This window comes from Corvus brachyrhynchos, unplaced genomic scaffold (assembly GCF_000691975.1).
Source record: "Corvus brachyrhynchos isolate BGI_N302 unplaced genomic scaffold, ASM69197v1 scaffold69, whole genome shotgun sequence".
In the NCBI taxonomy this organism is placed as follows: domain Eukaryota; kingdom Metazoa; phylum Chordata; class Aves; order Passeriformes; family Corvidae; genus Corvus; species Corvus brachyrhynchos.
In genome coordinates this window covers 470,519-497,194 of record NW_008240228.1, presented here as the reverse complement: position 1 = coordinate 497,194, position 26,676 = coordinate 470,519, and the positions used below count along the sequence as shown (strand labels likewise).

Here is a 26,676-nt window from a genome sequence, read left to right as displayed (position 1 = left end):
ATAAAGATGTTGCTATGTGAGCGGGAAAGACTGAGAGCTCACCACGGAGCCAGGCAGAGTTAGAGCAGGAGCTGAGAAATGTTTTGACAGGCTTTGGGCACCCTTCACTTTGACCATGGGGCCCCCCAAAGCTCAGCTTGGCCGTGCAGGTCCTGCACAGCCACATGATGCTGAGAGCTAGTGTGGGATCTCACTGTGTTTACCTTATGGATAAGATATGCAGTGTAGCTGCCCCCAGAAAGGTTTGTAAGCTGACACTGTAAACCCTGTAAAAGGTTTCGTCTGTTCAAAGCCAGTCAGTTCAAATATCCTTCCTTTCTTTTCTTTCTTTTTAAAAATCTCTGAATTCATTTCTCTGTTTCAAATGGAGCAAATCGGTCCAAACTTTATAGAGCAATGTTGACCACATCAGATATTTCCCACTCTTGTTTTCTTTTCTTCATTAATTGGAGAATAAAAAATGATGCTGAATAAATATACCTATCAGTTATCAAAGGTATAGTAGGGGAGTTGTTAATAGAGATGGGTGCAGTGTGTTACAGACAAGGTTCTTTAAAACTCCTTAAATCTGAACATCCAGAAAGACTTTTACCAGAGAAATTCTTGGCTTGGTTAATCCCACAACCTAATTTATTTTATGGATAGGCATGCGTTTAAACAAATACAAGGCATGCATAAAATATCTCCTGATTTGAGAGCTATAACAAGGATGGAGTGTATTACCACCACGTCAGCTGGAAACACAGGGCTGATCTGTTCACAGGTGGTACTCAGGCCAGCTGTAAGTCATCACTGTTCCTGTTGACTTATCAGGAGAATGATGTAGTTTTATTGGTTTCTGGTTATTTTAGACTTTCCCCTGTGAATGTGATCATGGAGAAGCAATTTTGTGCAAGGCAGGGATAGCCAGGCTTATTTTTTTCAAGACAGATGCAACAGATGTGCTTGTAGATACAAAACATGACCCTTGTGAAAGCTCCCCGAGCTCTCATTTGGGAAGGACAACTCATGGTCATAGCATCTCCTCGGTCACAAAGGATAGAGGGTGGGAAAACAAGCCCAGTCAGAGGGGGATTAGAGGGAAGCAAATCACAGTGATAATAGGGATAGATAATGATGATACCATCAAGTTCTTACATAACACTTTTCACCAGGAGATCAGAAAATAATCTGAGATCTACAGCTCTTACGAAGATGAATGGGAATCCCAATCCTGTGTTATATCCATTACACCTGTTGCATCTTGTTAAAGAGAAGGAGTTAAATCACAGCTAACACTAGTGAGCCACTCTTCAAAAATATTTTGTACAAATGAGGAGAATGCAATGAAGTGTTTGCAATCTCTCTATACAGTGTTAATTACAGAGTTTTGAAGGCACTGTATACCTGGTATATATTGTGAAGGACTCGGTAATGAATGGGTTGCAGAAAATTTCCAGCTGGAATCCAAACAGGACCATTTAAAGATGTTTTACTGAAACAGAAGTGCCAAATCTCTAGGTTAGGTTTTGGCAGTAGACCAAAAATACATTCCACAAGAAGTGATTATTAGGTATGATTCATACAGTGCGTCCACAAGTGAAAATAATACTGTTTAGCTCTCAGAGCTCAAAGTGCTTTTACATTTTAAAAGTCCTGTGCACACATTAGTTAATTACAGGAATTAAATAAGTTACATTTTTGTGCATTTAGTGTTGACATTTTGACAATAAATGGTTTTGGAGACTTTATATGCATCAGTGCAGCTTGTATAAATTGTGCTGATGTTCTCAATTGTATTTGAACAGCATCTTAGTAATTTAGATGCATTTTACCTTATGATGAGCAGATAGGTAGAGCAAAGGTTATCTTTAGATAGCAATGTTCCATAAATAAGGCAACTTCTTGTCCTTTCTAATAAATCATAAATCTGCTCACTTGCTCGTGCTCTGCAATCCACGGCAGAACTAAACGCACTGGTGGAAGTCAAAACCCACTAAGAGCCATCATTCATATTCTAGCTGCAGAAACAGAGCTCCATCCAGAAGACGGATTTTGTGGAATTGGTATACCCAATGTTAGGCATAGGGACTTGGTAAAGTGCTGGAACATCTGCTGGCTATTTTCAGAGGACTGTCAGCCTATTACCATCTATTAAAATTAATTTTAAAGTGATCCCATAAAGATGGATCTTGTTTTTCACTTTCCAGTCCTTATGAAAAGTGTTGGCAGAGTGTTGACATTTATATCCTATTGGTTGTTTTTTTTTTTCTAAACAACCTATATTAGAGTTGCAGTATCCTCCGTGGAAGGCATCTGTCAATCATATCAGGCTGGCTTAATGACCTTTCACATGAGGACATTTTGGCTGCATTGCTATCCCAGCTCACAATGCCAAATCTATAATCATATCTGCTCTCAAGCACAGATCTTCTTTATTGGTCCTAGCCTCTCACAGCTACAGACATCCCAAAAGCAGGCTCTGAAGTGCAGCCATTCCACAAGTTGACCCAGTCACCAGCCCAAGTTCTAGAGTTTTTGGGAATAAGTATTTTACATCCAATTTGCCTCACTTTCTGCTCATTGTTCCTCCTGAACTCCCTTCTGATCAGCAAGAAACATGCAGAGGTTGCATTTAGGTCATGCAGACTCCTGGCATGGATTCTTTCAGGATGCTAGGAATCAAGCATTGCAAAATCTTATGAGAATAGCTCATCATTCTACAGTCACTATTTAACAAAAATGGTATTATTTTGTTGATGGGTGTACCCAAATAGGGTGTACCTCTAGACATGCAGTAAACAAATGATCCTGAGTTGATCTCATTTTAGGAAGAGACACTGGAGTGAGCATCCTGGGAATGGAAGTGTTTTTTCTAGCAGTACTGTAAATTTTGTCTGGTTCTGTCGTTTTCTGGTGGCAAAGATTATCTCCAGCATTAGAATGAGACGCATACAGTAGTTAAGAAAACCAGCCTTTGTCCTTGGAAAATGGTCTTTAATAGCTTGCATTAATTAGTTTAATTTGATCTCTAAATGACAATTTAATCATAAAACATTTTCTTCAAGGAGAAAGATAAGGTAATGTTTACATAATGAGATTCAGTAAAGGTTTTAGTAAGACCAATGGTTTCAGAGCTGTTTCAAGTTATGCTGTGTGGCCTTTATTCTTGGGAAAGCAGGTCTGTTACCCCTTCACTTTGCTTCCACGACAGGAGTTTTAATCACCTCATTGCGTAAGAATTAATAACTTTCTATACTAGTGTTATCTCTACCCATGCTCTTCCTCAAACAGAGGCTATACTGAGGTGCTGGGAGGAGAATTTGCAGTACATTGCCGCTAATACAGGTTAGGTGAGCACTTTTCATCCCCTGAAAGTGCAGCTTTTATGACATCTGTTGAATTTTTGGAAGCCTAGATGTAGTCAGACAAAATTGGTGTCCAAGTGCTGCTGTCATCTTCCCAGCAGGGTGGGAAACATTTGCTTGCACTGATCCTAAACCCCTGTGAAATCATCAGCCTTTGGCTAAAGAATGACAAATGTGAACATTAACGGAGGATGAAGGCAAGAAAGATAAAAGAAGTGATAGCAAACAAGGGAAATACTCAGTGGGAGTTTTGTTCTGGACTGCCCTCATTTACATTAGGTTTGAGGGACTTCATCAAATCATGTATTTTGAAAAGCTTTCTGAGGTGAAACTTTCTGGGTTTTAGATGCTTATATAATTTTGTATGTGGGAGTCATCTGTCCTCTTTTGATGAAAATACTTTTTAAAGTTGAATTTTAAGCCAACTTTGTAAGATCCAGCCAGACTTCTTTTCTTTGTCAATAATTCAGAAAATAACATGAAAACAGCTGGGAAGTATCCCAGCCCGCAAGGTGAGGGGAAACCTTTGCTCAACCTCAGTGAGAAAATTGTTGCTGAGTTTAGCATGACTGCCATTTTACCCTGCCTGTAACAGTGCACTTAAAAAGTTGTTTAAGCCATCATCATCTTCCAGGAATTGTTTCTCCTGCCCTTTCTATGCAGTTCAACTATTGTGCACCCTTCAGGAGCCTCAGCAACAGCAGTAGGGAGTTTGCTTTCCAAGACAATGGATCCCCATTGCTCTTCCTGCTGGTTCCCAGCGTCATGCGGTTCTGCCTCCTCCTGGCACTGCCTCTAGCATCCAAATTTAAATTATTCATAATTTAGGTGCTGGAACAGTTTGCCCAGAGAAATTGTGAATGTCCCATTCCTGGAAGCATTCCAGGAAAGGCTGGATGGGGCCCTCAACAACCTGATCTAGTGGTAGACATCCCTGTCCATGGCAGGGGAATTTGAACTAGATGATCTTTAAGGTCCCTTCTGACCCAAACCCATGATTTTTTGACCCTCATACCTCTCTGAAGGGTAGGAGGTACCATTACTTGGTCTCTCTGTGTGGTTTTAAGTCCTGGGGTTGTTTTGTATTCAGAATCTTCCAGCAGCCACTAGGATAATGGCAAGGAGGTGATCACATTTCTGTGTTCAAGCATAGTTTGGTTTTTGAGTGGCGGAGTCTGAGCAAGTAGTGCTGATTCTCCTGCTGGCCCTGGGAAGGAGTGGGACTTTTATCAGTAGATATTATGAGGTACCACAACAAAACTGGTAAAAAACATCAAAAACATGAGAATTTTCCGAAGTGACACTTTAATCCAGCAAAGAGCTGGAGCACAATACTCTTGGGAATTAGTCTACCCCAGGTTCAATGCACAGACAGGTTTAGGATGCTCATAGTCATAGGGAACTTCGGGGTCTTTAAGTCCAAGTTGTACTAAAAAGTTAGTGAAAAACTGATGTTGTAAGGTAAAATGTGATGCAAAAACTTGGCTTATGGGATCACAACGCCCTGCTTGATTGTATGCCACAATTCCATCTTATTCAGCGGAGCTCCACAATGAGGATATAATGATAACTCTAAGTAAGCTCATGATTTATCTCCTCCAAAAAGCATGGTTGTTGTAAAACTGACTATCAGATATTTTCAGAGTACTATCCTTCACAAGCCCTTATTTAACACAGTTATATTTGCATGCACACCCTCTCTTCCCATTTGCCATTTGTCACTGAGATAGCAAATTACATTCATCAGAATCCATTCATTCCCCCGGTTTCGCTGAATACAGGATTATCTTGGCTATGTCAGCTGCCCTATGACTGGGAACTGTGAAAAATGGAGGTCGCCTTCAGATATTCCAAACATGTATCTTCAAAGGACAGTAGGTATTAAGTTGGAAAAGATTAATGGGCTTTATGTCATCATATTTGTGTGGCATAAAAGTGAATTGTGAAGTTTGATGTGTGTCTTGGTAAAAACAAATGCATTCTTAAACTACTCTCCTGGCCCTAGCCTGACAAGTTTTAGTGACCATCAAAAGAAATATACTGAGACGTTCCCTTAAATCCTAGGCTGGTTTTACAGGTTTTTTCACCTTTAGGAAAACTAAAAATTTCTTGTAGTTGAGAACAAAACCACATGTGGACTATTAAGGACTAGTTATTTTATAGTCTGTCTGTGTTTATATTAGCACTACAGGACGGTCACATCTTATTTGTCATATCATCGTGTAGTATATAAGTAACTGGAACATACACAAATGGCCAACAAAAAATTTTTTAATTCCTCTGAAAATGCTGTTATATTTTTCTGTTTGAGATCCAGGTTCATTCCTTAGGATAACTATTCTGCTTGTCAGGGAGATGCTTTGCTCACGCAAAAAAAAGTAACAGCTCAGCACAAAGAAGGCCAAAATGGAAAGCTCTACCTGCCCTTGAATAATACACTGTATTTACAAAGTATTGAAGGTATTCACAGAGTGAATTCTCTCACAAAGAATAAGTAACTTTTAAAAAACAATCAATGTATAAGGGAAAAAGAGTTATCAGTATTGATTCACAGAATATATGGATGCATTGAAAAGATATTTCCACCAGAGGAAAAGCAGTGGTATGCAGTGAAGCTTGTAAACTTTGCATGTGACCATTGATGGGATTTTTTTTTTTTTTTTTAATCTGTAGCGTCTTTGGTCAAAAGAGAACAGGAGAAAAAAACCCAGGGTCCTAGTCTACTTCTGCTGTTGTTGTTTCTCTGTGACCTTGGGCACATCAAATCTTTACTTGGTGGCAGGGATCTATCAGAAATATCACAAAACTGGAATGCTGACCTGTGCTTGAGAACTGTGGGTAAAACTTCTCCACTGGGAAGTTTTACGGGTTTTAATATGCTTCAGTTATGTGGAGAAAGGCTTGGGCCATAGTGCTAACTGCACTGGTGTGTCTGGTACCTGTGTGATACTGGGAGTATCAACAGCCCTCAGCTGTTGAAGATGAGCAGACCTGTAGGAACAGGCAGAAAGGACAGGGAGAGACATTCTGGACATATTTTGAATTTTTATTGAGTTTCACTGTTAAGTGTGTTGCTACTTCATTTTGGTTTAGAGGCAGAGATTGCTGCAAAGCCTTATGTACTAGGATGCTGTTTGTATTAATATTTTAAACTGGTAATAAATATCTGGGGGGGCGTTTGTTTTTGTTTTGTTTTGTGGGATTGTTAAATTGCCATTGGACTTTTAATTATCTTTCACTCCAAGCTAAGTATGTGTTCCATCATGAAGTAGGATATTAAAGCACTAATAATAATGTTCCGTTTCTGTTTTTTAACTACAGTAGGACCACCATAGTAACCATTCCACTCTGTGATGAGCATAAATAATCTTATAATTTATATGGTTTGTATTATTCTTTTCTTCCATGGCTAATTAAGTAATGTGATGGTTTAAGTAAGAGTTGCTTCTTCACAGCTAGTCCTCCACAAGTATTTGCTCTTGATGTGACATCATAACGCTCCATTAATACCCTTACTTGCAAGAGGTTTGCAGGAATCTGGATTTTTATGTAGGCTTTTGCTTTGGATTCCAAAGAATCTCAAAATTCAATTCCATGAAAATCAGAGAGCAGTGTCCTGAAAGAGTACATTTCTCCCTGGATGGAAGGGTAATCCAGAGATGTCTTATTGGCCTGAAGCTGGGCTCATTTGGATGATTGTAAGGTCAAATAAACACAGGGTGTTTTGGCTCAGGTCTTAAGTGGATTTGAAGCTGTGCCAAGAGAAAAGCTCTTAAGGCTAGGTGAATAGCTTTGTGAACGTCATCACACAGTTCGTTGATTGTCAAATTCACCGTATCACCAGTCTGACACCTCTGCCCTGCTTAAATCTTGTTCTGAGGATGGAGGCAGCACCAAAGCTTTCTAGTTGCCATAAATACATGACTGAAGTTCTTTTTGAGAGTAATTCTGCAATCATAGACCATGATGTGATGCCAAAAAGGAGCCGACAGTCAGCTAGGCTTTATGCTCTAATGGTTTCTGTGAAATCAGTAATAATACCAGGAGGCTGAATTTTAATTTACAGTGCTATGAAATGAGTAGTTTTTATAGGGCCTGAAGCATTCAACTTCAGAAAGTGTGTGAAAACTTCTGACCTCAACCCCACTGGTTTCCAAGGGGAGATGCAGTCCTCTCTGCTCTGTTTGGTCAGACAGGCTGCTGTCTGGACAGCCGGCCAGATGTTCATGGTACTCAGGAAAGGTAGCATCTCTGGCAAAGTGGATCACAGCTGCTGGGTGGTATATGGCAGATGCCTGTGTTATTCTACAATATTTCCATCTGTTGGTATTTCCATCTGTTGGTTGCAATAGGATTACCAGAGGATCAGATCAGGCAGAGGGTAGGCTGAAGGGGAGACTGTCAGCATCAAGAGAGAGCGTCATCTATCAGTTCTTTAGCGGGGCAGAAAGAGATGTTGGTCTCTGTACTTCTGTATGTAGTCAGTTCAGTGCATCAGCTCAGTTACAGGTAGAGAGGAGCTCTATCAGAAAAACAGAAAAGAAAGAGATGGAAAATACAGTCTCTGGAGATAAACGAGAGATAAAGACTTCAGAACAGAAAACTGAGCCCTTGTCACAGAAATAGAAGAGATTTTACATCATGTGCAGGGACCAACTAGAGCACTCCTAATCTGGTCCTAGAGTGCATTAAAAATCTCTTGCTCCTTACTCTGTGCTTCTCACAGCTGAGATTTTGATTCTGTGAGAGCATGCCATGGAAACCTGATTTAGGTTGCTTTGTTCTCACTGATCTCTACAAGGGAAGTTTTGCCAGGCAGTGAAAGCTAACGGGACTGCCCATGCAGTCATGGTCCAAACAAAGGAAAATGTTCAGCATTGATGAATCATAGAAAGGTTTGGGCTGGGAGGGGCCTTACAGACCATCTCATTCCAAACCCCCTGCCATGGGCAAGGACATCTTGACCAGGTTGCTCAAAGCCCCATACAACTTTGAAGGTTCAGAGCTCCTTTCTTACAGGCAATGTAGTTGAGGCATATTGATGGGTTCCGGCAGCTCTGAACTGTAACTGTTAAGGATATCTTTGAGAAAGTATGTAACATTCAGGGTAATGAAATGTCTCTATCTGAAGAACTTGAATTCTTGAGGAGGTAAATGTTCTGTCTCATGCTACAGAGTATAGGTGACGATCCAAGCATGCTGAAGTCAATAAAAAAATCTCTGGTTTGCTTCACTGAGTTTTGAATTAAATCCATGGAATTTTGATAAACTAAAAATGTTTCAGCAAGCTTCTGGTGTTCACTGTTGCTTTATGACAGTAGATCCTGATGTGATCAGGCAGGAGTGTTTCATGAAAGGGATTTGCTACACCTACAAAGAGCAAAAAGCTGCTTCCTTCTCTTTGTTGTTTATTATAATTCATTTGATTTGGGATTGGGAAAAAAATTTTGCAAGTTCACATTGTTTTTCTATTGTGTATTTTCTGGTAAGATTTAAGTGATGATGAAACTTTTTGTCACATATAAAAAGCAGTCACTTCCTGCTACGTAAATGTCCTGGTACTGGAGACATGCATGAAATACTTGGGAGTGCTGAAACACAGTTGGGTTTGTCTTTATTGCAAGCTGTTATTTCATTAGGACACAGGCTGGCAATGACATGGAAACACTCCCTACGTGAAATAGTCTAGAATGCCTTTTGATCAGTGTTCTACTTCAGATCTGTGTTTGATATATCCAGCTTGGCACTTGGGTATACGTACAGCTATACCTATGACAGCATTTGACATGTCGTGTGGACTGTGCTTGGCAATAACTCTTTAAAGCAATGCATAAGTGCACAGCTAGGTATTCCTGTCCCCTAGACAGACAGGGAAATGAAGCCAGGGGAATCACACAACCTGCCCGAGGCCACAGCAAAACAGCTGAGATAAAAACATAGATATTTTTAATGCTAAAATATATAGAGAATCACAGACAGGCTTGGGTTGGAAAGGACATTAAAGTTCATCTTATTCCAACCACCCTGCCATGGCAACCGACACCTTCCACTAGACCAAGTTGCTCAGAGCCCCATCCAACCTGGCCTTAAACACTTCCATGGATGGGACATCCCCAGCTTCTCTGGGCAACCTGTGCCAAAGCCTCACCACCCTCCATATTCCACAGTAAGGAATTTCTTCCTAACATCTAATCTTAATCTCTTTTAGTTTAAAACCGTTCCCCCTTTCCCTATGTCTATAAGCCCATGTAAGAAGTCACTCTGTCTTTTTTGTATAGATACAGCTGTAGATTACAAATTCCTACTATAGCAGCAGCTGCATGCAGAGATGTACATTTAAACATGCAGTGTCCTCCCACACACTGCAGTAGAGGGCAGGGTCCTTTAGTAGGACTTCAAGCAACCCTCAGCAGCTTTCCATCATTTCAGTGCGTGTCCCTGAGCACCCACCCACCCAGCCTTCCATGGAGCTCAGCTGAGCATGCTCTCCTAAAAGAAATCTCAAACTCTCAAATGAGCTCCCATAGACTGTCAGTGGTCTGTGAGTGAACTCACCCAGGGTGCAGCAACACACCAATAAATTGAAAACTCACAGCATGTAAAGTGCTCTCAAAGTCACCAACTAACAAAACCCCAAAGATCAAAAACCAGGAGGAAATATTTTTGCCACTTTCTTTGCACTAAGGTCAGTGCTGCTGCTATTAGACCAACTGTGCTTTTATACCCAAAGGAGGGGTTTTCAGTTCATGAAATATGGCTGTACCCTTCTAAAATTCTGGTGTTAGGGTCCATTCTACTGCAAAAAGTGTGTTCAAGACCAGTCTGAATCAGATCTAGTGGAATGTGTTCTTGTCCATGATGGGGGGATTGGAGCCACATAATCTTTAAGGGCCCTTCCAACCCAAACCATTCTGTGATTCTTAAAAAATACCCTGAATCCTGTAAGCCTTGCAGAAGTTTACTAATTCTTATCAAGTGCTGCTAACAAAACCACCTGGAAGCTATCCCCATCAAAATTAAATAAAGCCTGGCAAGGAGAGCAGGGCCCAAGGTAAAAAAACCCAATCAAATGTACTCACAGCCTTGAGCTGTGAAGGTGCCTACTAAGTGAACAGCTCATGCATTTTAACTCCCATCTTCCTGTGCTGCAGTGCTCTTGATTTTGGGGTTCTTTGACCCACCTATTCATAGCTGCGAAGTGAGCAGAATTTAATCAGGCTCTGACAGGGCATGGTTGATTTTAATACCAGCCTTCAAAAAAGAGCTGTCAGTCAGGGGCGAGCTTTAATACCTTCAACGTGGAGCTCCTTTACACTTCTGCTGCAGTTGACTGGTGCTTGGTCAGCAGTGGAGGAGCTGGGCATCTGCAGAAAGCACTGGGGGTTATCTGGACACTATCGGGGGAGTCCATGGGGGCTATTCCTCACCCTCTCTAAAGGGGTGGTGTGACACTCTAATGAAGCTGGCATTTTCACACCACATGAGAGGAGCGATTTCCTTGTTGAATAAGGAGCAGCTTTCCTAACTGCACATCCCAAAAATCCTGCTGAGCTTTTGTGGGCCAGCAGGCAAAGTAGGTTGATAGTTACTTGGTTTAAACCTTTCCTTATTGTAGCTGAAATGGGCATAGTGAGGACAAAGGTTACTTTCCCTACCTAATCTCAAGTTATTTTAGCTGGAGATGTTAGATAAAATAGTCAGTGACTGGCAGAATGATAGAATAGGGTTTAATTTCAGATTTACTATCTGCCAGTACATGCCATTCAATCAGATAAACACAGGATATCAGCTGTCATCACAATATCTTATGCATACTTAGAAATAGAGCAGGTTTTCTCACACCAAGAAGAAAGGGAACAGGTTTATATATAGGATGTGTACAGTCAGGAAGCTATAAATTTTGAAATAGTCTGCCATTTCTAGAGAGATTCCCTATTTTTAAATTAAGGAATTATATTAGAAGTAGTAGAAATTCTCATGGAGAAGTTTTATCATTTTCAGCTGCACTGAATAAATAAAAGTAAAGGGAACACCTTGAGAAGTTGGACTATACAGAATGAGCCAAATGTCTGTAGGATTCTCAGCAGAGAATATGAGTCTATGTAGAGACTCAGAAACTTCTCTGTGTGGGAATATTCTTCCTCCTCTGCTTTATACATTTCCGTCCCTGCTCTTTTGTCTGTTCTGGTTCATTGGGCCTATCACTTTTAATGCTTGAAAGTCTGCAAGACAGAGATGGACAATAACAATCTAGCAACATCCCAGCAATATCTTACTCCAATTTTCACAAGAAATGTAATTTAAGCAGTGGCTGATTAAAGCTTCCCTCCTGAAAACACCCAACTTAGGCAGAATCATAGAATCATAGAATGGTTTGGATTGGTATGGACCTTAACGATCGTGTTAGGTAAAATGTAACACTTCTTGGCAATGAGGCCTTACGTTATTAATTTGTGAGTATGGAGGTGAGTATGGAGATGAGTATGGCTTTTTGGCTTGAGCCCATAACTAGTATTTGAGTTTTTTATTATAGTCCTTTTGAAGAGCAGCTGATGCCATGGTCCAGCATATTTTTAAGGTCCAGCCTGGTTTGTTTATGAGGGATGCACAGAACACCTTGGCTCTGTAAGGATCATATGAGCAGACAGCAGCAGGCAGTTTTCTTGCTGACAAATCTGCCAATAGGCTTCCCTGCTCTGCTGTGCTGCCTTCTGTCCTGCTCACAAGCCTCCTTCTTCCTTTACACCGATGTAGCTTGTACCTTCAGTCTCATAGAGTGTCATAGAATCAGTAACATTGGAGAAGATTTCCAAGGTCTTCAAGTTCAGCCTTTGAGTGAATTCCACCTCTCCCACTAAACCATATTGCAAAGTGCCACATCTACTCATTTTTTGATCATTTCCAGGGATGGGAACTCCATCACATCCCTGGGGAACCTGTTCTAGTGCTTAACCACTCTTTCAATGAAGAAATTTTTCCAGATATCAAGCATGAACCTCCCCTGGTGCAACTTGAGGCCATTACCCCTTGTACTATTGCTAGTCGTGATATTACCTACCTAGGCTGATCATTAAGGTTTTGTCATCACCTTTAGTTCCGAGATGTCCTTGTTAGAAGATGCTGGTATTTTCCAGCATAACCAGTGCTTGCCGGCTTTCATCCCCTTTATTCTACTGGGCTGCTCCAAAGTGAGCTCAAAAATTATGTCCTGAGCTGTTCAGCATAACAGTGTCTTTGAAGCCGAGGCTTGGACTTCACTTCTAAGACCAGCTGCAGCAAAAAGACAGCATTTTCTACTGAAGATAAGGGAAATAATTCACGTCTTGAGAGCATTCCTCTCACTGTTTCCCTGCAGAGGGAGGCTTATGATTTTTCTAGCACATGCAGAAGCACTCTTGAGCAGTTCTGCTATGACGGATTGTCTTATTGCGCATGGAAACACCAGGACGGCATAAGATGCCAAATTTCCTATTGCTTGTGCTTCATCCCTATGTGGATAATCTCTTATGCACTTCAGAGAATAAGATGATAACTGGGTCGCAGGTCCCTCAGCTCAGCTGTGAGAGGGTCTTTTTGCTTTCCACAGACCCCTCCAAGCTGGGTTTTGGTTAGAGGCATTTTGTGCTGGGCAATGCAAACAAATAACATAAAGGAATCACAAGGCTGAAGTCCAGTGTGGGTGTTTTTCAGCCTTAAAGGCTTTTGATTTCTGGGCTTTGCTTTGTTTTGCTTTTTTTTATTTTTGGTCTGTTTCAGAAAAGTTTTTCACATACAGTGATCACCCAAAGAATTTATTTGAACTCATTGGTGGGTGGTGCATACATTATGGGCTGTGGTTTCACTGATATGCTCAGCCTCACTAAGTAGATGGCATATTAAATGTTTTATTTACCCTGTGTGCGACCTGTCATCTAATCAACTTTTGTGTTTCTGCTGCATTCTGTTTGTATTATAGTGAGAATAAATGGTTTCATGTAAATTAAAACCACATGAAACCTTTTAAAGCCATTTTAAAATACTAAATGGGTTTGCAAATAGGTTTGTTGGACAAGGGTTGGAAAAAGAGCTCTTTGCTTACCCATTTATTCTTCTATATGCTTATTAGAAGTCCCTATGTGACTTTTTCATCAAACTTTGCATCCCAGTTCTCATCTGGAATGCTGAAGTCATTTATACTGTGCTCAAGAGCAGTTTGCATAAACAGGAGGTAGTTAACAAAGAATACAGTTGTGAGCTGCAATTGCAAAGGTTATTTTATAAATTACAACACAGATGTACAATAAAGTCAAGAAATGTAGCCCTGTTTTCTTGTTTGCCTGGAGCATAAAAGTGTGTTGGCTTAAAAGATTCTTTGCCTTTATTGACTATTGTTGCCAATAAGGATGATTTTGATGCTTTCACTGTGAATCATTTTTTCTTGCAGGTGGATCGTATCATCTTCTGCGTCTTTTTGGAGGTTGACTACAAAATTTTCAAGAAGAAAATGGGCGAGTTTTTCCCTCTAGGTAGGTATAGTAATCAAGTACCATTTGACTTTAAAAAAGGATGCAGCAAAAATGCAGCAGATGGCATCTTTTCTTCTTTCCAAAGCCAAATATTGAAATGTGAACTTCCTTTAAAGATCAGCTGCACATAGAGGCTCTGATCCTGGACAAATGCAGACATCTAAAATGTGTGAACCATTAAACTACTTGTAATACTGCTTTTGTATGCTCAGTACGGCTAATCCCTTTATTCCATGCTGTATCTGTATCTTTTCCAAAACTTGGTGTATGGCACTGGCTCTCTTGACTCTTGAGAAGGAAATGATTTGCACTAACGTAGCTCCTAATGTATATTCGTTTTCCACACACTTTGTACACACTTTCGTTTTTCATTAACAATGCTGGTAGGGTTTCTCCGGGTCTGAAAAGATACTGGGATGAGAGCCCAACTGTGTCTGAATGAGGACTTTAAACTTGAGCTGTCCCTGTGCAAGAATGAATGGGAGAAAGATGGCTCTCACTGGAGCACTTGGGAAATGTTAGCCATTCATCTTGGATTTCACACAGGAGGTTGCTTTCTAGATTTAAGGAAACCTGGTGGATAGTAAATTTGCTAATCCCCCTCCTCCTATAAGCCTGTGATGTATTTTGATCGTACATCAATAGAAATCTGCTCTCCATAATTTTATCAACCCTGAAATGCCTCCTATTTTATTTTCCTTTGTGCTGACATCAGTCTGACTACATGTGAAAAGATCCATATTTTATTATTTTTTTTTATCTCCCAATATTCCCCATGCTGTCTGTCTAGTGGAAACAGCCCTGGAGTAATAGGAAGCAGAGCTTTGGTGTGTTCAGAGTCCCGTTAATTTCACGGGACTGTGTTTTCACTGTAGCTACAGTGGTTTTTTCCTTTTGCTTTGCTTGGTAGCATGGAAATTGTGATATTTTTGTCTCATCTTACTAGAACAAAGCTTTTTTGTAGATGACTTTGTAATCACCAGTTTGGAGGGATTGGCAACTGAAACTTAAAGACCTATTGAATTATTCAGGTAGCATCGAATGATGTCTAACCACTTAATAATATTTTTGTCTGGAGCACACTGAACATGCATTTCAAAAAGCTGCATTCACGTCTAATCCATTCATTGTATGGTTTTATTTTTTTGTCAGCGTACCCAACCCAAAGGATAAAGTGGCAGTACACTGCCTACTGTTGCTGGCTCTGTTTCTGCCCTTCAGTTTAAGTGAGAGAAGAACATAGCATCAATTTGTCAACAAATCAAGGGTATTAATGCTCACTTTCATCGCCATGGCTTTGAAATTGTGGTGTAAAGCCTGGTATTGTTTCTATAAATGTAATCCCCACTTGTGTTTGAAAGTCTGAGAGACAAGAAGATGCTTCAGAGCTGTATCGTGACAAGCCCAAAAGCAGAAAGAGAGCAAAGAGGAAGATTTATTTTGTTTGTTTTTCAAAACCTGACACTGTTGAACTCCTGTCTACAAAGAACCTGTGTGGCTGGGTCTCATGTTATAGAAAAACATATAATTGCATTACACCACATTATGTAGATGATCTGCCATACCATAGTTTTAAAAGTATGTTTCTTCTCATGTATGTAACAGTTTTATGATTTTTTTTTGCTCAAACTAAAATTTGGATTCTGATATGTCACCATAGAGAGGTAGTCATGGTAGGAACCCTCTAAATCCAGTGTTTTGCATATGTGGCTATACAAAAGGTTCATCCAAAGTTCACAACTGTCCAGAGAAAGTTTAGTTCTCAGTATCCATAATTTAGGTAGATTATTATGGGATTAGGTATAGACTATTAAAATACCTTAGGATCTATCATCATAGATTCCTCATTGCAATTTTCTCATAACTAATGATTTGGATTTTGATACGCCTTAATGTTACTAGGCATTTACTGTCTGGTGAGCCAGAGCCTTAAAAGGAACCAGTTTTGCATCTAAAGCTTTTTTTCTGACTCAGTGAAAGATTTCCTGTGGGTGGATCCAGTAGCCAGGGATTCAGGAGGTTTTTATTTTAGTGGGTTTTTTTTAGTGTCTTTAGATCTTCAACTTGTGAGGAGACAGGGAGAGGCAGGACAAATACATGCTTCCCAAATGACTCTCTGTAGTGTCACTAGAGAAATGGTCAGTATCTGCGTCTCTCTTCTGGAGTGCCCTAACCATTAATGTACAGTCTCAGGCTTTCTTTGCCAACTTGAATTGACACTTTTCCACAAGGAACCAACACTTCAACAGATGTCAGCTGAAATTAGCCCCATGCTAAACTGCCTCCTGGTGAGAACATCAGCTAAAGGTCTGGATGGAGATCACCAGATGACCATCATGTCTGCTGTTTGTTCCTTTTATCAGGTGTCTCATGAATTGCCATCTATATTTAACATAGCAGACTTGGACAAGTTATCAGCAGACTCCCCTACTGTAGAGATATCCCATCTCTCTGCAGGACTGTTTTCCCGCATAGAAGACTTAGCTAACATGGTTCTGTGTCAAGGAGTTAGCAACTGCCTTTGGCAGTAAATTCCTGATATTTCTACTATGGAAGAAATTAATGAAACTGGTGGCTTTGTTTTGGTTTAAAGGAAATCTATTAATTTAGTGAAATTAAAGTCTTTAAGGATAGACTTGCCCTAAATTTAAATCAATAGGACACTATCTAAACACAGGAGAGAAAAACACTGAGGTATTGCTTTAAGCTTAGAGAAAAAACATCAAGGCATTTTAAAAGTGCATCTTGCATTCAGAAGCACTGTGAAATGTATCTACTTTAATAGATGTGGACAAAACTGCTTAGAAAGAAGAATATATTCATGGAGTTATATACATAAATAGTTATTACTTTAAACCCACTGCATTAATAAATCCAAAAAGACATGCAAGTGCTTGAGCTAGTCAAGTGATAATGAAATGAAGCTAGAATTACACCTCAGTGCATTAGAGTAAGTGGAATATAGATACAGGGAAATTGTTCCATTAGTTGAACATATCATTAAGCCTATTTTGCTAGTGGAATGCCAAAGAAATTAGTCAAATAATAATATTGATATTAAGACAACTGCCAAGAGCCTTGTCATTTTCAAACTTTAAATATATAGGGGAAAGAGACAGACTTCGAAGTAATGTCATGTCTTAGCAGTGTAGCAAAGTTGTGCAGTAACAGAGCAATTTTAACTGTCTCAGCATTTCTGATTCAATCTCAGTAATAACACTGTACAAAAACCAAGCCAGAGCCAGCATGCTCCAAGGGGGAGCAGAGCACCACTTAACTCAGATATAGGTTCTCATGCCAGTGTTGTCCAGAAAAGTCCTGTTTTGTTTAAGTAAAAGGTCCTAGTCCAGGCAGAATTTTCTGTTGATCCTCTGAGGTTTTGCTGAGAAGATTTTGTATGTTCTGGTAGGAAAAGAGCAGTAGAAAGAACAACTTTGTTGGCTTAAGATGGATCACTGTTTTAATATATCAAACAGTGCCACAGTGATGGTTTTTTTTCTTTATATGAATTGAGTCCTATCTCCTTGTGCAATGAAATAGCCCAGCTAGTCTCTCTTCATCTGTGTTGTTACATTTTTCCTACGTAAACTGAGAGGATGTCTTTCAAGCAAATAAAATACCTTTGCCTGCAGTTCTGGCTCACATGTGTAGTTCTTACATTGCTGGATTCATTGCTATTAGTAATATGAGTGAGTTTTCTGGGAAAGGAACTGCTACTTAGCCCATTTTTTCTTTTGGAATGCATTGCTTCTTCTAATAGAACTCTATATGGAGTCCAGACATTAGGCATTACTTTTATTGCTAAGTATACATATTTATAAGACTTAGCAGAAAATGGAATCCCCCTTGAAAATCTAGATTTGCCAACATTTACTTTGAACTAATGCATACTTCTAGGATTCTATACATAGGAGGAAAATTAGGAGTATTTGTAAATAGTTGCCAGCTGGAGGCAATAATACCTTTTTTCTTTTCCTCCTATATTCTGTGTACACAAAGCTACTTAATATGTCAGACAGATAATCTTGTAAGGACCTTTGGCAAATGCTTATTTTTTCATGGTGGCTGTCATATATTATAAACGGTTTATCTTCAATTGTAATGCTTAAAGTATTACTAAATCTACCACCTGTTATCAGTGGATTGGAGAGGAGAAACTTTTTTTTCTGAAAATGGTTTTTAGACAAAAATAATGCTATAAAAGGGATGTCCTGTGAAGCTGAACCATCCAAGGTTATATTAACTTCTTGCTACTTTAAACAGAGTAACAAAATTACTTTACTAAAACATTGCAAAAATTTTTGGAGAAAGGACATTTCCACTTTCATTAGGCCAGCTGATAGATGGAAGGTGCATGCTTTTAGACTTGTGTCCTTTTAGAGCTAATGAAAGGATGCTGAGCCTAAGAGATTTTTTTTTTAGTCATGATCAGTTGTGTTAGTAAAAAGGGAGCGATATTGCTTCATCTTGAGAAAACTTTCCTTTCCCTCTATTACAGGTTATTACAGGTTATGATATTTAATGCGTTTTCTGCTTTCATCCTGGTTGATGAAAACACTATTTCCCCTACTCAAACCATATGGATAAGAGCTACTGCCTTACAATAATTCTCCTATTACTTCAGGAGGATGCACAGCATCCTGCTTGTGCATAAAATGTGCGAATATATTAAAATTGCAGAGGAAATTCATTGTTAAGAGATCTCCCAAGCTTGGAATCAAATTGGAAACTGTCTAAACGGCTGAATGAAGGGCTTTGTATTAAAAAGGCCAATCCCTGTGCTAATACATGAGCGAACTCCTAAGCAGGGACTGTAATTTCTGTACTGGTATTGAGAGGCATCACTCTCTCTGCTTACTATGGCAGACTGCACTGGGGCTGGAACAGTCCTCTGCATGAGCAAAGGAGTCATAAGTTAGCCCTTAGCAAGTAATCCAGTATCAAATGGGTAATTCATCTGATAAATTTAGCCTCTCTATTTGCATTTGCAGTGTTCATGAGCCAATTTGTTTCTGTAATCCATCACCTGAATGTATTCCACAAAGTATTTTTCATGGGCTTTATTTTACTCTGTGGAGAGGTGCCAAGCAGTTTACTGGAAGTGCCCAATATCCTTTATGGGAGGTTTCACCTGGGCAGTGATTTGCCTCATAAGTCACAAGGCTCTGTTTTTCTGAGTTGTTACGGCTGGAGTACAAAGGCCACCGGGGCTTGGGGTCCTGCAGAAATGTCCCTTAGGGAGTAAGATTTGGGGCAGTTTGATATCTCTTTAGCTTTCTTCTCCTCATCAATAAGGGCTATCCTGAAGGTTTTGGTTGCAGCTGTTTTTCCTGCCTCCATGCAGATTTTCCAAGTTGCTATCTTCACAGCTGATGAATGCCTGTGATCTCACAGGGTGAAACTGGAAGCAGTCAGACCATTGTATTACTCTCTTCACTGCTTTCCCTCACAAAGCTTGCAAGGTACTGTTTGCTGTCTTGCTTCCTCAACCCCATAGTTCCAATAGAGATGTTGTATTGGGTTGCTTAGGGGACTCTGGTTTCTCTGCCTCTTGAAACTTTTGTCTTGTCCCTTGGAGATCCTGCTTGGCTTTTCAGATGGTGACTGTGCCATGACCATGCATCCCTTTCCTTTCTAGTGCTGTGTATCAAGCCACTGAGAGCATACCAGGGTACCCCTCAGTATTTATGCTGTCATAACCATCCAGCATGCTCTGGATTCCATGCCAGCATTGAACATTCCCCTCAGATTTCCAGTCTTGTGTAAGTCTTGTGTTGAGGCAGGGATGAGTGAGGATTTTTTGGTGGGTGGAAGGTGGAAGGCAGCCATGGGTTTGGAGAAGTTGTGGCACACTGATGTTTTTATGAGGGTACAAAATGCTCTCTGCATCCCTTTGAACTGTCTTTATATTGGAAGACCTCATACTCAGATGGCTCCTGCAAGGCCCCTTGTTGAAGAATTTATTCAAAACAGCTGGGGAGAAGCACAGCCCCAGTGTTATCCCTGATGGTTCCTCAGTCCTCAGTAGTGGAGGCTTCCAAGGAAGCACTGCCCATCTGGGGGAGCTGGAGGAGCCTATGCACTAAAAGAGGATGTTGGCTTTGCTCTAGTTCTCTCCCACAGCACCTACAGATCCTGATAAAGTACCCTCCAGTGTAAATAGGTTGCTGTAAAAATTGTTCTCAATCCAAAAGTTTAAATGTTTAAAATACCTGTCCATTTTGAAACATGTCTGAAAACAACTTACCTCAGAAAATCGCAAGGTCACTTAAAGCTAAATGTGTTCATAAAACTGTAAACCAAAATTCTTCTATGACTTTCTGTCTTTATTTGCCACGGTAAAGATTGTGCCAGTCCTACCACTCATTGGGGTTGTCTGTTTTGCCCATTTTGCCAATGTCTCAGTGTAGTGCAGGAGGGTGATCAAGCAGCAGCTCTGGAGTGGTGCTTGAGGGACAGAATATATAGCTGATGGTTCAGATACTGTTTTCAGCATCTTAGGAGATATACAGATCAAGAAAGGGTTCCCAGCACCTTCTAACATGGCAGTAGGTTTCCAGTACCTAAAAAAAAGTTAATGGGTAGCTTCCCACTTCCTTTTGAAGCATAGTAAAACTTCCTGAAATTATTTTATGGCCAACTGCTGAATTGCTCTAGACTTTGTGTGTTGCAATTATTGGTCACCCAAAAACATGGTTTGATAGAGGCTTGTGATACTGTCTACACTCTGGTCTGGAAAACCGTTTGCTTCCTCAATCCTGATGGCAGCAGTGTCACAGCTTGGAGCAGGGCATGGATCAGCAATGGGACCATAACCTATAAAAGTGCTGTTGTCAGGAGCTTTTGCTTTTGCTTTGCTAAATGGAGCCTCATCTTCTTTGCTTCTTGGCATCTTGTAGAGATTTTTCATGTCTCCTTTTGTGAGACTGACAACAGAGCCTGCAATCAATCCAGAAGTTGGGGGAAATGCCTATTTCTATGTATTTGTCCATTCACTCCAAATCCCTGAGCTTTCCAGTTCCTGGGAGACACCTGTATAGGAACTGCATTGAAACAGCAGTGGCAGGTGGATGAGGATGCCCTTGAAGGCACAGGGGTCATTTAGATGCAAGGATCGGGTTGCTATGCATGATAACAGCATGGGTGAGCACAGGAAGATGATGAGCTTGGTAATTAGGTGAATACAGAGCAGATATTTACCATCTCTTGTAACACAAGGAGTGCAAGGTGTCCCAGGAAATGATGAATCAGGATGAAAACAAGCAAAAGGAAGTAGTTTTTCACCCAGCACAGAGCTAGGATCTAAGAGTACTTGGTATGAGGTGCTGCAGAGCTTGTAGGTTTTAAATACAGTTTAAAAAAGGATGAGCTCAACCAACAGAGGACTGGTGCAATGACAGCTATTCATCTTCATGGCCTACGTGTGACCTTAGGCTCAGGGAGTGACTGGCATAGGGAAGTGTGTTGCTGTTCTCTTCTGTACTCAGCCCTTGACACATGGATCCCTGGCACCAGAAAAAGAACAAGCAGCTTTTTCTGTTTAATACGTTATGTGAATACATCTTTGATCAGAGATCTTTTCTTCGTACTCTGTTGGGTATTGTAGCATCTCATTAAAGCATTCCAAATATCCTGTCCTCTCTTGCCAGACTCCAAATGATTTCATGTGCTCCACTGCTTCTTATTTCCAAGGATGCAGTTAAATTCGGGTTTGTCTCATTTGATTGCCTTTGCCATAGGTTACTGATGAGATATTGTTAGAACCTTGTATTTGCAAATGTATGACCATATGCAAAACATGCCATTTTGTGTGTGTCTACTAGATTAACATCCAATTTAGCACTTGTGTGAACAAAAATATTATTTTCAGTATTTTAGGGCAGAGAGGAAATAAGGAATAGGTTATTTTTTAAAACCTGAAACCTGTTTCCCCAAGAAGTGCCTTGGTCCTTTTACATAAGGTAGAAGCGTCTGGAAAACAGAAATCCAAATGGGATCCTGATGTGAGTACCATTTCCTTCACTGGAATAAGGTTGTCCAGCTCCCTCACTGTGAGAACAGCAGTTACTGCATAGTCTTCGTATGCAGCTGAGGTTCATATGGTTTGTATGGTATGTATTTTACAGCAGATCAAGTGATATAGTTCATAAAAGAGGTCATCAATGTGATGACAAAAAAGCCCCGGTTCCTAACTTCTTAGGAGATTGGTACTAAGGATTTCTATGTGATGTGGCTTCAAAAGCTACAAACACATTCTACCTTCTGTGAGGCTCCAGTGTTGTGGGACTGGTTTAACTAAACAACACAGGAAGGAAACCGGTGCTACTGCTGCAGTATGGCCAGGATGTACAGAGTGTATCAGTGAAAGTTTCTTTATAATCAGACAAAAAAATTCAATGAAACTTGCTCAGTATCAGGTGGAGGTTTATATAGTGCCTGCTGCTCTGTATGCAGGATTGCATGATTAAAGGATAGAAATGTTCAGAACAAAAAGAAGTCCTATTTTTACTTCCAAAGCAGAAGAATGCACTTTTTTTGTTAAGGATCTTTTTGTTTTGCCTTTTTCTTGGTTTTTCCTTCATCTTAGGAGCACTGAGGATGAGGGAAAGTTTTATAGAAAATACAACTTTTTACTAGGAGAGGAGAAAAGAGTCAGGACTGTTTTAGTTGATCTCATCTGCCAGAGATTCCCAAACCTGCTTCTCCTCAAAGAAAATATTGCCTTTTTTTGTGCTATTTTCTGTGACATTTCCTTAGTGGAGAACTGAGTTGGAGGAATCAAAACAACCAAAAGAGCTGGAGAAATCCTGGGTTATTGCAAGCCTCATATGTACGTTTGGGCTTCGAGAAACCTTCCTGTGTGGCTCACTGTGCTACAGCAACATTGACTCTCATGCTGAGGTGGACGTAAAGCCTGTACACTGTCGTGAAGCTCTTTTTGGGTATCAACAGTGGTTGTAAGCCACCAAAAGAAGTGATTTTTCATTTACTAGGAATTGTAATAAGATATGAGATACGATTATAAATCTCCCTAAGGCTGTGAAGGTGATCATGCAGTCAGGTGGCTGATGCTTCGGGATAAAATTTTGGAAAGACAGGTGTTGGAGAGAGAAATAGAGAGAGTGAGAACCTGCTTGGTCTTTTCAGCTGCTGGAGACATGATATTATCATGGTTTAGATGGTTTGCCTCAAGCGGGTACCCTCGCCCACACTGCTGGCTGCTCCAAGACTGGACACAAAAAATTTTTCAAGACTGACCCAAAATGGGATCAGTTTTCCTCAAAGGTAAAATGGGATCCGTTTTCCACTGCTGCACTGCTCCTCCTCTGTTATCCCAGTGGAAACTGTACAGGCAGATCATGGAATACATGCTAGGGAAATTCTTGGCAGTAGGAACTTTTCAAGCCAGACCCATATTTTTGCACTGCAAATAGCTCAAGAGGATGGCTGCAGATCTCAGTGCTGAAATTTTCAGGGGTTTATTTTTGTTTGAGTTTTTATTTTAAGACATCAACAGTATGATCACCAACTTGTCATTTCAGCCTCCTGTACAGCTCTGCCCATCTCATTTCTCCGTTTGCCAGAGCATGTTCATACAAGCTGCAGAGGGGATTCTTAGTCCATTCCACAGTACCCTCCCTGTTCTCCCCTGGTTTTGGTCAGTACATGGAGCCACGCTTGCAAGGAGGAGCAGACTGAAACATGTAGGTTGACTGACAATAGGGAAACATCTGGAAATCAGGAAACTGCAGAAAATGCTGGGAAAAGAAAAAAATCCTGAAGGATGCAATTAGGCAGCTGAGGAAAGGTTAGAGGGAGGCAGGGAGGAGCCAGCAGCATGCAGTGCTGTTGGGGAGTGCCAGCAGCCCGGGATGCAGGACCTGAATGCAGATGAAGCAGCAGCCGCCTGCAGCATGGAGCTGGCTCTCATGTAAGGGCTTCTCAATGCACACACAGTTAAAAATAAAAAGTGTTTGTACAGTGCTGGCTCTCCACATGCTAACATGAACGAGAATGCAAATGAAAGTGTGAGCAACAAGGAGGAGGTGGTTTAATGGCTTTGGGGATTAGCAGCAGTATTTAGAGCCTTTCACCTCTCTGTTCCTAACATAAATCTTAACTCAGATTGATGGTTGTAGCCATCTGGCTTGTGTCTGCTTGTATGCCACGACTAGGGAGACAGGGAAACAACCTGACCAGCAAGGCAAAAGGCAAAACAAAATGAACTGACAGAAGAAGGCATCCTCTTCTCCAGTGTCGGTAAGAGCAGATATGGTGTAATTATTCCATTTCCCAAAGCTCAGCAGATAACAAGGGAGAGGGCAATGAAAGAGCCACAGGCATCACTTAGCACATGACCCCACCAGGGAACCTGTGGCTTGCACAAAAGCTTATGCTCTGAGCAACTTGCTCCCAAATGTAAAGCTCTCTGATCTTTAGAGATCTAGTTACCCCAGGTAGCCTGGGGGTTAGAGGGAGACTTTCAATCGTAGGTTGACTTTCAACTGTAAATTATTTTGTACTTGAGTGGAAACTGTTCTCCCACACATCACTGATCTAATACCTTAATTCTATGTAGTATACCTCAGCTTATACACTGGGAAATTTTGCACTCTCAAACCGTATGACACATTTTGGATTAGAAGGTTTTCTTGTCTCCTAAGCCTTCTAAATACTGGTGTGACTTTTCCTGGGGATGGGCTGACCCTTTCTGGTAGTCAGTGTCAGTTTTCCTCTCACTCCAGACTGCAAGATCAGTCATTCCTTTTCTAGCAAGGTCATCTTGGTAGAACTTCCCAAAATCCAGGGCTTTAATGGGGAAGCGATGTGAAAGGTCATTGTTCTACTTCTCCAGCCAGAGGAATAACCAAGTGTGGGTAGATGTGTGCACATACTAGAGCATGTTTTGCTAGTCAATTATCTTTCAACAGCTCTAAAGTGAGGGTGAGAGGTACAGAGGATCTTACCTCTGGTCTTTCCAGTGGGGGAGTTTGGACAAGAAATATTGACAATATGTATTTAAGGAAATGTTTGCAGCTGACAAAGATTCACTCTTAGGTTCTTCTGTCATTTTATCCAGTTTTGCTTTGGGATTGAATGTCTGTGGTGCGTATTTCAAACAAAAAGAAACTTTTCAAAGGCTTCCTCTAGATGGGGTAAGAAAATGTATAAGGAAAATTTTAAAAAATTTGAAAAACAGAAACAAAAACAAAAACCCATCAAACAAAACTAGGTATAACAAATCTTATGGTAATCTTGGCACTGATTTTGCTTTGTATTAGGCATGTAGAGCTTCAGTAAAAAATACTTTTACTTCTTCAGAACCAGTTGCCAAGAAACTGCCCTTAATACCATTTTTTTCAGGGGGTAAGTGAATGCATTTTGGACATAGACTTCTACACCACTGATTTTTATGTCAAATAATTGGTTTTGGCATAGAGCTCTGTCAGCTAAACATGGTGTTTATCACTTCAGCCAGCCACACCAAGGTCAGTGAAAGACAATGTTTTATATTTAACAGGGAAATGCTTCCATCAGATGGATTAATAGTGTGAGAGTAATAATTACAGACATATGAAGTGGCTGGGGATTGCTGTGTGCCAAAGTGAAACTCAGACTCATATCTAGATTGGGGTAAATTTTTCATGACTCAGAGATCATGTCACCAAGTTATTTGGAGCCAAACTTCCATTTTCAGAAATGATGTGGAGACTCCGCTGCCTTTCAGCAAGCCTTAGGTAGCTCTTCCCAGAAAAAAAACAGCCTTTAATTCACAATTAGTTCACAAAAGCAGTCTTTGCCTCTTCATAATTATATTGCATAATGACTTCCCTACTTTTTAATAACACCAGATTTCTTGTCTGTGTCCATTATCACCAGCTTAGAAACTATTCTGTTGCTTTGGGAATTTTATTATCCAAGTCACTTACAGAACTATAATTAAGAACTTCCACAGAAGAGCAGGTGATATATGTATGTTAAGATACTATATTCTGCTGATTTAGTGTCATATCTTAGATTAATTTGAAACTTTATCATGCTGATTTCATTACAAATGCTTCCATGGAAAGAACATGTTATCAGAAACTGAATAATTAATAATCTCTATGTTACCAAATGTTTTCTGAGCAGTTTGTTGAAGAGCAGCAGAGCTCCAGTTGAAAATCCTGGCTCTGTTGAAGCCAACTACAGAATTCCCATGGGCTTTAACAATATTTTTCATTTTCTTATCTTAAAAATTACTTGTCAAAGCTCCTTAAGGTTATATGTATGTTGGGGGTTAGGATTTTTCCTTTTGTTTCTTTCTCTTAGGGAATTCTCTCCCATTTGTTGCTGAGAAAACATAACGACCAGTACTTAAGGGAGACAAAGAATGTAGCCACAGAGGATGGGGATGAGTGCAGCTGGTTGCTACTCTCTTACCTGAGGGATTTTCTCTTGGGAAGGGCAGAGTTACAGCGGGAATTTGGGCTGGGGGAAGGGGCTGGCCACAGCCTCTAGCTCGTTCTCACTCTCGACATTGGAGGGGACACAGGCTGCAGTCATTGTGGGGAGAATTCACCACCACTGAGGGGTTCCGTCTGCTGCTGTCTTCTCCTACCATGAGTGAAGCTCTGCTCGAAAGAGTGGCCACTGATTGCACTGGGACCTTATTAACACCTGACTTCACCAAAGGACCCTTCACCATCTGCTCGGGTGCCTCAGAGGAAACCCTGGGACTCTGAGCCATGAGCCCCTCTGAGGGAGCCTCTCCCGGCCCTGTTCGGGAGACAGGGATACCACTGCCCAGCCCCGCCGTTTCTCTGCCGCTGCCCTGGCTTTTT

The 26,676-nt window shown here is 40.6% G+C and overlaps 1 protein-coding gene across 8 annotated transcripts in view; it reads left to right on the top strand.

The window, feature by feature from the left end:
- MACROD2 (MACRO domain containing 2) overlaps positions 1–26,676 on the top strand; it is an 888,200-nt gene that overhangs the window by 779,555 nt on the left and 81,969 nt on the right. For all 8 annotated transcript variants that reach the window (XM_017745239.1, XM_017745241.1, XM_017745240.1 and 5 more), the window contains one exon: positions 13,771–13,852. In XM_017745239.1, coding sequence (XP_017600728.1) covers positions 13,771–13,852 — 82 coding nt within the window. The remainder of the gene's footprint in view (positions 1–13,770; positions 13,853–26,676) is intronic.